The sequence below is a fragment of the Meriones unguiculatus genome, chromosome 9, assembly GCF_030254825.1.
Source record: "Meriones unguiculatus strain TT.TT164.6M chromosome 9, Bangor_MerUng_6.1, whole genome shotgun sequence".
Taxonomy (NCBI): domain Eukaryota; kingdom Metazoa; phylum Chordata; class Mammalia; order Rodentia; family Muridae; genus Meriones; species Meriones unguiculatus.
This window is the reverse complement of record NC_083357.1, coordinates 39,366,965-39,380,144: the sequence shown is the minus strand read 5'-3', so window position 1 is coordinate 39,380,144 and position 13,180 is coordinate 39,366,965. Positions and strand designations below refer to the sequence as shown.

At 38.0% G+C, this 13,180-nt stretch overlaps 1 protein-coding gene across 11 annotated transcripts in view; it reads right to left on the bottom strand.

Annotated features, from left to right (window-relative positions):
- Nucleotides 1-13,180, bottom strand: part of Spidr (scaffold protein involved in DNA repair) — a 261,442-nt gene that overhangs the window by 33,115 nt on the left and 215,147 nt on the right. For all 11 annotated transcript variants that reach the window (XM_060391053.1, XM_060391055.1, XM_060391058.1 and 8 more), the window contains one exon: nucleotides 7,612-7,752. In XM_060391053.1, the coding sequence (XP_060247036.1) occupies nucleotides 7,612-7,752 (141 nt within the window). The remainder of the gene's footprint in view (nucleotides 1-7,611; nucleotides 7,753-13,180) is intronic.

The following is a 13,180-nucleotide window of genomic DNA, read 5'->3' as shown; positions in this document are numbered from 1 at the left end:
TCCCTTCTGTGTGTGTTGCTTTCTGAAACTGCACACAGTTCTTGTTCACTTCTCATGTTTCAAGTGGTACTTAATATTCTATTAAAAGTATCTTTTAAAATTACTTAGCCTCCTGAATACTGAGAATTACAGATATATGCTACCATGCTTGACTCAGAATTTTGTTTGATGTACTAAATAATGAAGAAAAAAAAATAATGCACCTTTACCAACTGACTCAACTGCTCAAACATAATTCTTTTTCCTTTTTGGCTAGAGATGGAACGAGATATATTTTGTGTAAATGGTCTACCACTGAGCTACATGTCTAGACCTACATAAACCAGTACTTATCCTCTGCTCTACCTGCTTCTGGTACACAGTCTAAAGTTGAGATTTCTGAGAAAGGCTCTTAAAGTTCACCTTCTCCCATCAGATAGAGGAAAAGAGTGATAGCTTACTTAGGGTCAAGAATATGGTCTAGACTTCCCCACTGCCTCAAGCTCTGCAATGAAGCTGTGCTTCAGGCTGCAATAACAAGGTCCAGAAAACATCTTCAAAGAGGTAGAAAGAATGTAAGAAGAGTTGGAGGATGAGGAGAACTGTGAAATGCTCTCTTCTGAATATAACATGGCATGTTACGGGTGCAGCTACAGCTACCTGCACAAGACTTGCAGAACATCAAGCCAGTCAAAATTTTGGCACAGGTGTGGGAGGTGCTCTCTAGACATCACCCTTACTGAGGACCTTCTGGATGAGGGAGATCATTCTTTTTGAGGGTGTTCCTATTAGATGGTTTTCCCAGGCTCCAGTAGATAGTTTTAAACTGAAGCACATTCTGGCAGCATTAACTAAATATTATGGGTGATCAGGAAATAAAAGAACATTGAGTTAAAAGAGGAGACCTATTGGAGAGGACATATGAGGAGAGTTGGGAGTGTATACAATCATATTTCTTTTAATTTTATTTTTTATATTCATTACAGGTTATTTACTTTGTATTCCAACTGTAGCCCTGTCCCTCATTCCCTCCCAACCCCACCCTCCCTCATCTCCTCCCTGCCCCTCTCTAAGTCCACTGATAGGGGAGGTCCTCCTCCCCTTCCATCTGACCCTAGTTTATCAGGTCTCATAAGGACTGGCTGCAATGTCTTCCTCTGTGGCCTAGCAAGGCTGCTCCTCTCTCGGGGGTGGGAAGGTCAAAGAGACAGCCACTAAGTTCATGTCAGAGACAGTCCCTGTTCCCCTTACTAGGGAAACCCACTTGGATGCTGAGTTGCCATGGGCTATGTCTAAACAAGGGTTCTAGGTTATATACATGCATGGTCCTTGGTTGGAAAAATAGTCTCAGAAAAGACCCCTGTGCCCAGTTATATTTGGTCCTTGTGGCCCTCCAGTCCTCTCCAGGTCTTACTAACTCCCCCTTCTTTCATATGATTCCCTGCACTCTGCCCAAGGTTTGGTTATGAGCAATCATATTTCTTAATGCATATATGAAATTCTCAAAAATAAAGAAAATCACAGCTAAAAAAATAAAAGCAAAATTTTCTTTGAGTGATTTGAAAGCAGCTTTAACTTCAGTTTTTCCACTTTCTAGATGTATAATATAGTAAAAAAAAAAAAAAAAAAACCAAAACCCTGTATTCTTTTTTTTATATAAGTTTTGTTTTTGAGACAGGGTCTTTTGTAGCTAAGGTTGGCCTTGAACTCACTAGTTCTGTTGCCTCCACATTAAGTGTTGGGGTCGTGTTCAGCTTTGAAAAGCCGTAATGAAGCCCCTCATATAACAGAAAAACTCTGTGCTAAGGACCAAACTCAGGACTTTTCACACACTAGTGCTTCAATGCTAAGCTCAGACTCTAAGAAAATATTTATATATGGGCTGGGTATGGACACACCTGTAATCCCAGCACTCAAGAGGCTGAGGCAGGAGGATTCCAAGTTAGAAGCACACATACACACTAAATAAATAAGTAAAAAATTTAAAAACAAACAAACAAACAAACAAACAAACACTTAAAGCTCAAGATTCCCAAAGAAAAATAAGCAAGACTTGAGTAACACTGCACAAAAGAAGTTCATTTTAACGCACTAATTAGTTAATCTAGTGCGCAATTGCATATATATATATATATATATATATATAATATATATATATATATATGATTGTGCCTGCAGGTGCCGTCACATGCACACATACGGAAGCTAGAGGACAACCTCCAGTGCTGATTCCCGGGTGTTGTCCACCTTGTTCTTTGAGACATGGTCTCTCACTGCTGGAGATCACCAGGCTGGGGTGAGAGGGCTCCAGGTATCTGCCTGTCCACATGTTCCTAGGCTGGGAATACTCAGAGACTGTTAACTTAAGCAGGGAGCAGCACATTAGTAATGGGCACAGCACTGGACTTCTGTTTTGTGAAGAGGGCACCACCGAGGAAAGGAGAAGAACTCTCTATGTAATGCCCACATCTTCAAATAACTGAATGTGGGGCTCATGAAAATATGACAGTAGTGAAAGTTTCTGAATGGTCAACAACTGAAAGTTAATTTAACATCAAATGCAGAATGAACCTGAGGTGATCAGCGGCAGTGCTCACTTGTGCTGTGCTGCTCGACTCCAGTGAAGCCTTGATTCTCAACACATAACATGTGCGTTGTGCAATGCCCCACAGCACTAACAAACATTCAGATTTTTACAACTGCAGTATTTTACTGTACACAAAGGATGTCTGAACTTGTAGAAGCAGAATTTAATTGTAGAAAACAAAGATTTTTAATATCTTCCTACTCTCATTGTTCAGCACTTAAGTATCAAACCAGTAAGTATATCCTTGTATTTTGTTGGTAGATTGTTTGATTTGAGAAACTGCAGCTTGAGTTGCTGATTTGAGTCTTGTAAAAGTCTAATACACAAATTTTGGCTTGTGGTTAGGATAGAAGTCAGTGATTTCTGAAATAGTACCAAACATTTTTCTGCCATACTGAAGTTCCTATAGCATTTTCCTGCATTGGCAACTATTAAAAAAATTCTAAATATCAATCATAGATAGGCAAGTTCTAACGCTTTATCTAAAAATAAACAAGCACAAGCACATTCATTTCTTTAGCATGTCAATTTAACTTAATCTTTAATGATGTTTACACCAACAGCCAAGATTTTCTTATGTTAATTTTTCTGACAGCAGCAAACAGAAGCAATAGCTATATTATCTTATTTGCAGAGAAGAGTAAAAGATCAAATTTGAGGTGTTTCACTAATTTGTGGTCCAGGATCAACAGGTAGTTTACTGCATTTTGATAGTTCTAGGGGGAGAAATTAATTAATCACTTTTTATTTTCTTAAATAGTAATAAAATTTTCCTTCCTAAAAGACTCAAAATTTCAGGCTATGCATTATGCACATAGCATCTTAAAAAAAAAGATTTATTTATTTTATGTGTATGAATGTTTTGCCTGCATACATGTCTCTGTACTATGTCAGTACCTGGTGGCCCCAGAAGTCAGAAGGTGTTGGATTCCCTGGAACTGGAATTACAGATGGTTGTGATCCACCATGTGGGTGCTGGGAACTGACATAAACTAACATACCATATACACACATTGTCTAAACTCAAAGCAGCTGGTTTGATTATTCCTTGTGGATCTGATCATTCTGAGTTGTTCTGCTTATTTTTACTGAACAATGGAAAACACCAGAATCTATGTGGATATCAACATTACTGATAAGAATTAACTATGTTTTTGGCTTGAGCGTCAGTAATTCTAACAAATTAGAAGCTTTTGTAAATGATTTCCCTGAAAACAGTAATTAAATATCAGCTATAGAACCAAATATACAGGCCTTAAAATTTCACCTAAGGTCCAGTTTATTATGGAACTACATTACTTAGACTCAGTGAGCATTAGGGTTTTTTTCTGTAAAAGGAAAATACCACCCGGCCAGGGGGCCTATGTGTTATGAACATTTGCCCTAATTTCCCCAAATAATCTCAATGGCAAAGTTAGTAACTGCCACTTTCCATCTGGGTGTAGATTAGTGAGAGGTAGAGCACTTGTTTAGCATATCGGAAGCCTGGGGTTCAATCCTCAGGATGGTCCCTTCCTCCAAATCAGCACCTCCTTTAACATTATTTTAAAATTTCAAATTAATTTACCTTATTGTGTGTGTATGTGTTGGGGCATATATACCAAGGCATACTTGTATTTCTCTTCTACTATGTGAGACACTACAAAATTCTTTATTACACAGTGCCTCGAGCAATCAAATTGAATGGACAGAGAACAGGGGTAAGCACACACCTCACATGGATGACTTTGAAACTGTACAATTTTCTAAACTTAATTGGAGGTTATCAGACTCATCTTACTCTTACCAGTGATTATAGACACTTAAAAATATAAAAGTCAGAAAAGTATGCCGGGTAGTCTTTCTGCAAGCCTCCGGACTGAGGCAGTAGCCAATGAGTGCTCCTTACAGAAATGGAGCAGCATGTCTGCCTGCTGGGATGTGCCTGTGGCAATGAGCGATAACTGGTATTCTGTCACTAAAACTGTTTTCATGTGAAATCTGCTAGAGTAGATCTGAAAGACAGTATGTCTTAGCTTAACCATACAAGTATCTTCTAACTGAAAAAAGAAACAAAAACAAAACCCAAAAAACAACAAACAGAAAAAAGAACCCCCCGAAAACAACAAAAAGCTCCCAAAATATTTTTCTATATATCATTATTGAACACATAATTATTCTGACCTACATTTTTAGAAGTAATCACATTTTGTTAAGGTTGACAAATAGTGTATTTTGTTAAAGTAGAGCTTTGTTAAAGCTCACAAACAGTAAATGGCATAAAAAGATTCACTACCTTGTTTTCTGGGTGGGTTACCAACAGTGGATGATGTCATTAATAGGCAATTATAAGATCCAACATTCCAAAAGTATTTAGTAATTTGTTTTGAAGAAATACAGCTTCCAAAAGAACAAAAAGATACTCCAAATTATTTATTTGGATGGCTGTATGCTGAAGTGAAGTGAAATGCATAAAATAAAGAAACGAGTCCTAACTCCTAATAGTGTCAAATATTTTGCCAGCAAGTTAAATATGGAAAAGTATTCAAACGTTTTTGATAAAGTGGCACAGAGGTGAGGCCTTGGGAAGTTAACCTGCAGATGAATTATCTGGATCACTGGGGCACTTCTTATTCCTTTGAAAGGCTAAAGATGGCGATGAGGCTCCAAAAGTAACACATAAGAACTAGATTAAATATTAAGTACATGCACAGCATGATGCTGGAAGAACATCATCAATTCCACATACGTACAGATCCCTGGTCCCAGGCTTGGCTATGCCTATCTGCATCAGAATTTCCACAATGTGTTCCCACAGTCTCTAGCCTGAGCAGCTCTCTGGGCCACATGGGACTAAGGAGCAGCTCAAGTGTGAATCTAGAGTCATGGAGCATTCTTACCAGAGCATCCTGCTGGTAAGAGAGGAGAGTCTTAACTGTAGATATTTGACCCTACCCACTCAGTCTTCAGAGTCTTCTGAGTTGGAAAGTGTTTACAAGAAATATTCTAGTGAGCACTGAAGTGAGGGTCAGCTTTAGAAAGGAGGGGGTCATATGCCCAACTGAGCCTGTCTTATATCTATGTATGTTTTCCAAACACCTGAGCAAATCTTCACTTCTATCCCTAAACCATATAATGTTAGGATGCATTTGTCATTAAGACATATACATACAGATCTGTTTATGGAATATACTTCTTCCAGGTACATAAACTCTCAGACAGAGCTGTCGCTCATCTGAAAGGTGTTACAGAAAGTTTGACAGGACAGAGATTAGGCCAATCAGAAGAAATGCTTATGAATAACTTAGAATGGCCATACTGGGTGGTCATCCCAAAGCACAGAAGATGTTATCAACAAATGATTCAGAATGTTACAGGCTTGTAACAGGCTTACCAACAATACTAGAAGCTCACGTGTTACTAAACTTATAAATATAAATATGAAGGTTTAACATGTGAATTGAAGAAAGGTAACAATGCATTTGAGATCCCCAAATTTATTGATTATGGTATTTAATTATATCATAGGATACTTTTATTAAAAATTTTTTTTTCTAGATATGGCCGTTGGTGAAACAGTGGCACAAATCTTAAAAAGGTAGCCAACTGTGCTGGACAGTTTTATGTCAACTTGAGAAGAGGGAACCTTAATTAAGAGAATGCATTCAGGGTTGGAGAGTTGGCTCAGTAGTTAAGAGCACTTGTTACTTTTGCAGAGAACTGGGGTTTGATTCTCAGCACCCATATGGCAGTTCACAACTGTCTGTAACTGTCAAAAAGTAAATTAAAATACTTAAACAAAAACTGTGTCCCTTATTTCTTCTAATTTACAGTTTAAAATGATTACTGGTGAAGCAAGAACCATTGTTCGGTCAGGTCTATGCACCATTCTATCTCCTACCATCCAAACAGTTCACCACAGCACTTGGCACAGAACAAGTTCCCGTATGATAGCACTAAGTATTTTTGATATTTTTTGAGACAGGATCTTATGTAGCCCAGGCTGGCTTCAAACTGTCAGTAACCAATAATGGCTTTGAACTTCTGATCTTCCTATTTTTACCTAACAAGTGCTGGGATTACAGAGCTACACCATCATACTCAGAAAAAGCATTAATACTTGACAACATCAACAGTTTTGCTTATTTCAGCATTCAGGAAGCAACGGCAGGTAGATCTCTGTAAGTTTCTGGCCAGCTTGTTCTTTAGACAGAGTTCTAAGTCAGCCAGGAGTATGTAGTGAGACCACGTCTCAAAGGAAAAACACAAAACAAAACAAAACAAAAAATGTTTTGTTCACATCTTATAAAATGACTTCTCATTAAGTTAGACTTTCATATACATGCCATTATACAGAGATTTTTTTTTTTAATTACATAGTTTAGAAAACTACGGAAAACAAATATTCACTTATAAGGTCAAGAAGTAAAACACACATACAACATTCCCACCCCCCATTTCCCTTTATTATGACTTAAATGGTATAGTTCCAATGCTGAAAGTCCTGGCTAATTGTTGAGGTAGGCCTAGTGGGAAGAGCTGGAGTGACGGCAGGCTTTCATTCTTTACTAGGTCTCTGCTTACACAATAAGTAAAACTAAAACTGAACAGTTATATCTACAAACTTTGCTATCCTTAAGCTATCTTAACTTGAAATAGTATGCAAAGAAGCAAAAATAATATTATCATCAAAATGTATTAATTTCTAAAACGAGTCCCTGAAATGAAGAGACTTAAAAAAAACCAAGCACTTAGATATCTGTAGAACAAACACAAATGTTAACAACAGTTAAATTTTTTACTAGAGACAGTTTACTTAGCATATACATATCTAAAAGACATACTGATTTAATTCATTTTCTCTTTATTTCAATATAATATCAATCAGAAAGGTGCTTAATTATTTTGATTGTCTATTATGTTTCTCTAGGGACACTGTGTGGTCACTGAAAGCCAGTCTTACTTTATAGTCCAAGCATGTGGCAGTCCTGGCTTATAGTCTTAAAAATAAAAATTAGAGATAAAAGCATGAAAAGTTTGCTTTTTTATTTGCAGCATGTTCTCACCTTGCTCTTGTAGCCTTCTGTAGAACCTTCATTCCTGACATGCTGCAGGCCCTGCCTTCTAATGGTCTGTTCTTCCAGAAGGTGCTGTCCAAGTATACTTCCCCGAACATCCCACAGGCATCCTGCACTAGCAGGCAGGACCTGTAAAGAGCAGCATATTTATTTTCTAAGTAAGAAGAATCAAGAGGACCCTAAAACTCCACTGTAGTCACCTTCATAATGACACATAAGGGGAAATGAAATTGGATTTAAGATGCTGTGTGTGTGTGTGTGTGTGTGTGTGTGTGTGTGTTTGTGTGTGTGTGTGTGTGTGTGTGTGTGTCTGTGTAGCAGCAATGGTCCAAGTGTGTAAGTCAAAGGACAACTTTGTGAGGTCAGCTCTCTTTTGTACCTTCACACGGGTTGCTATTCCAGGGTTGACCACAGGTCACTAGGCTTGTGTAGGCAAGGGCCTTTACCTACTGACTTATCTTGCCAGTTCTGAGTGAAGGTCTTAGTATGCCCATTTTGGTCTCAAATTCACTGTGTAGTTAATGAAATCCTGATCTTCCTGCCTCCAGTACTCAAAGTATTGGAATTACAGGTGTATACTATGATGTCTAGCTTTGGAAGGTATATTTGTTATTATTTATTTATGTTTATGATATATTATATATTGTAATAATATAATGTATATATTCCTGTCCCCACAGAGTATATGCTGGATTGAATTTAAGATCTTCCTCTGTCTACCTCCCAAGCTCAACTGCTTTTGGAAACTATAACATACTTTTGAATTTATAAATCAAACAGGAAATTACAAATAGAAAAAATACTATGATCTATTTGCTAAAAATGAATGTAAAAACTTATTGCTAAGGAAACGACAGTGTTTTATATAATAAAACTGTGTTTTCTATTAAATTTTACTTTTTATAGTGGTGGGAACTGAACCTAGCACCTTGTACCTGCAATCTCTTGCTACTGAGCTATATCTTCAGCCTTTCTGTTTTGTTTTAAATTAGTTTTCTATGTCGTTGTCCCAAACTCTACATCAAACCTCTGCGGTTACCAATGTTTCCTTAAGCTGCTGTCCAGTTCTAAAACAGGTCTCCTGGAGCTCTCTCTGATACAGTCCACATCAGTCACTGACTATACTCAGGTCAGTGCCAATCATCTTGCCACAAAGTCTCACACACATGGACTACAGTATACATGTGGATCCCGGTCAGAGGGAAACTTGGTGGAATTGTTTCTCTCCTTCCACCTTTATATGGATTCTGGGAACTGAACTCAGGCCATTAAGCTTATGCATCAAGGCCTTTTACCCCCTGAGCCACTTCACTGGCCTCATATAGTATGTGCATACATATATAATTTTAAGTATTAATATTGTAGATGTGTACATGAAGCTATCTTTCCTTCTTAAGTACTTTCTGAATTCAGGAGCTCTCTTCTTGCAGATTCTGTGAGAGCCAAAGTCAACCCATCGGCCCCACCTATCCACGATAATCTCCTAGAACACTGGGAATTGTAATTCTTGGTAAATAACAAGGCTACTTCGGAAATAGTGTGACCCTTTTGTTTGGGCCTTAAAAAGCCTCTATAAAACAACTTGCTGAAATTCCAGAGAGTGGACCTGAGCGTAGTCCATTCTGGTCACTATTTAATTAAAGCTTGCTTCAAATTTGCCTCAAAATTATGGAACTGGTTTTTCTCTGGATTAACAATTCTTGGAAAGGGAGAAGTAGAAAGAGACATGTTGGAAATCATTCATGAAGCTGTTGATCCTCTGTGCTCTCAGACACTTTGGCCTGTTGAAATGGATATACAGATCTGGATTTTAGATCTAGTTTTTCATTTAAAATCCAATCATGCTCTCTCTCTGTCCCTACTTTCTGTTGTTTTTAGCATCCTGTGTGAGAGCAAGAATGAAAGTGTATACTTTTATACTGAACTGACATTCTCTTTCTGTCACAAGCCATTTACATGTCTCTTCACTTCACAGCTACCTCCTCATCTGGTTTTTCTCTCTATTTCCTTTAAAGAGCTAAGCAGGGCCATGGTGATGAGGGTGGAGGGAGGTCCATGACTAGAGAGGCCTTCGGCTTCTCTAGAAATATAGTCAATTAGAGTCAAAGTGACATTCTGCTGATGATGGTAATAAGGCCTACCAAACATTACTGTTTAAAAAGTTAGGACAGAAATCTCTATGGAACTCAATATAAAGTTCTCTTTTTTGGTTGTACTAGTAAGGGAGGGGTGGGTAACTGATTGACTATCTCCTGGTTTGCCTGACTACTGCTTGTATCTCAAGTAGCCAAGGGACCTGGAGACTACTTTTGTTTGTTATTTTGCCCTAGAGGTGGTCCTAGATCTAATAAGAAAGCAAGCAGAGAAGTCAGAAGGCACAAGCTAGGAAGCAGTGTTGCTCCACAGCCTTTGCCTCCAGGTTCCTGCTTTGAATTACTACCCTGAGTACGAGTACGGTTCTTCTCCCTTGGTTCATTCTGACTGGATATGCTCTCCCACTGTTCCACACACAGTGCTGTTGCTTAGGGACATGCTGGCTCATGCCTGTAGTGAGTTTCTACAAAGTCAGTTAGCTTACAGTACTTGTCGGTGCTTCCTGCTTAGGGAAACACTATCTCTAAACAAATCAATGCACGTGCAGGTCTCTATAGAAAAATTCCATGATCCACTTGCTTTTCTTGAGCCACCAGAAATACTGAATGGAACCTAAATGGCTTCCCAGCGAAGCACCATACTGTCAGAGATTTAGGACTTTACAAAAATTACTTACCTATATGAGCTTGAATTTACTCATTTTAACATGGAAATAACAAAAGCTAATTCAGAGAGCTGTGACAAGGATTAAAGTGACCCACATAGCACAGGGCGGGATTCAGTGAATGGTATGGTATACAAATCTTTCTTTGGTGGGCATATTTGATATCAATGCTTAAAAATATTTTTTTCTAAAACATTTTTGCACATGTTACATTGGGTCAACTGCTGGAAATGTCTATGGATTTACTTGCTGTATTAAATGATAATTTTGTTTCTTAGATATTGTATACAAAAAACCAGTTCAACTGCATGTTGAACTTCTGTGACCTATCACCCTCACTAATTTTACTTGTTTGTAATGATGGAATCATTTCACCATGTCAATTTTGCTTCTTCACTTCCAATTCTGGTTGCTTTGTAACAGTGTGAACAGAAATTCTGAAAAGAAGCTGTGCCCTGCAGATTTTGATTGGAATGTCAGTGCTGTGGAGAGACTGGGATTTTGTAGGTTCAGAAGCTAATTACTTTTAGCTTCTGGAAAGACATTCCTTGCTAAACTCTGTATGTGAATGAATACATTATATTAAAAATAAGTGGCTCTTAGAAGCTATTAACTTTAACAGAGCTATAGTTTTCACATCCTAAGAGCTATGAGTGTCATGAGATAGCATCTTGGACCTTTCTCCTCTACCCCATCTCATTGTAACCACCTCTCTGGTGTATTCACCAATGTATTTTAAACTTGCCTTGATTTATGACTTTCTCTGTTCCATGAAACTATAAATCCCAGCTCCTAGGAGTACAAAAGCAAACAGATCTCTGAGTCTGAGGCCAGTATGATCAACAGAGTAAGTTCCAGGACATCCAGAGAAAACTTGTCTTGAAAAACCAAAAAGATGAGAGCTGTGGTTCTTATGTGGACAACAGGATCTAATGTAGCCTAGGCTGGCCTTGAACTTGTATGGCTGAGGATAACCTTGAACTCTTGATCTACTTCTATCCCAAGTAATAGATTATAGCATGTGCCATATGTATGTTTATTTTGTTTGTTTAAATAACTTGCTGAATTTAAGTAAAGTTGTTTCATGAGTACAGGTTGGGGATTATTTACTGGAGTATGGGTAACTTACCTGTGGCTACACCACTTAAGAAAAACTAGTCCTTTTCCCTACCAGTCATGAACTGCCCACAGCTTCTCATCTAGGGGTGGGTCCTTATGACCCCCTCCTTCATCTATGCTGGACTGTTAAATTTGTCCAACTCCAGCTGCTGTGTGTTCCTGAGAATAATCTCTATGTCATGTCCAGAAGACAGCATTTTACAGTTGTCTTAGGGTTTGATGCTATTGCTGTGATAAAAACACTGACCAAAAACAATTTTGGAAGGAAAGGGTTTGTTTCATCATACAGCTTGTAGTCAATGAGGAAACTCAAGACAGGAACCTGGAGGCAGGAGCTGATGTGATCACTGGCTTCCTTACTCTTCTTTCTTATATGATCCAAGACCTCATGCCCAGGGGTGGCACCACCCCTATTAGGCAGGGTCCTCTCACATCACTAATTAATAAAATGTCCTACAAATTTGTCTACAGGCAAATCTTATGGAAGCTTTTTCTTAATTGAGAGTGTCTCTTCCCAAATGACTTGTGTCAAGTTGACATAAAACTCACTAGCACATAGCATTCTTCCCTATGCTCTAGCTTTTACAGTCTTCTCTCTTTTTGGATACATTTCCTGAGTTTTGGATGTCTATAGACAGATAATATAGATGGCCTATTTAAGGATGAAGAACCAGAATTTTTTTATTTTCAGTACTTCAGTCAGGTATGAGTTTCTACAAAAAGAAGCTTCTCTGTCTAACACTGAAACCATTCTATGGGTATAAAACAAATATTCAGAAGACAGTTTCACATCATGTCCATGTGGTAAAGCAGTAAGCCCCACCTCCCCAAGGATGATCTCCCCGGCAATGAAGTTGTTTGTTTGTTTGTTTTTTAATATTGGATTTAGTGTATTAGGTGTGAATTTCCTCTCCTAGAATGGGCCTCAAATGCAAAGACAAATGCTTTATTATCCGCTAATGGCCATACCACCATTGTACCAGTGGTACTATTGCACCAGTATTGGCACTTTTCCCCCAGTGGATTAGTACTGTACCATCAGAGGTCTACCAGTGAGTACTGACCATGGATGACTCTTCTCGATCATCATCCCAAATAAAGCAGAGGAAGCTTCTGGCTCAGCTTCAGCTTGATTTTTCTATGTTCTAATGTTTTTACCAATAACATTATCTAGTTCCAGTAGACAACTATGGTAGTTTCAATGAGAAAGGTTTCATTTATTTAAACACTTGTTTCCCACTTGAGATCACTGTCTGTAGAATTTATGGAAACTTTAGGAGATGGAGCCTAGTTACAGGAAGTAGTCACTAGGGGCTAAATTAGAGTTTGAAGCCAAACTCTACTTTCTGTGTGTAGAGGAATATTTGATCAGATAGTTTTCTGATTTTGCCACCATACTTACTTACATGTTGCCATTGCTCCCACACTGTCATGGTTTCTATTTCTTTGAAACTCTAAGTTAAAATAAATGCTTTCATTTCTAAGCTGCTTTTTGGTTACAGAATTTTATCACAACAGAAAAGTATAATATATATAAAACAATATTTCAAAAGATATAATACAAATGGCTGAGAAACATTTTAAAAATGTTTTAAAATGGAACACCAGGAAAACGCAAATTAAAACCACTTCGTGATTTCACACTCCCACCCCTGGTAGAATTGTCAGGATTTTTTTTAA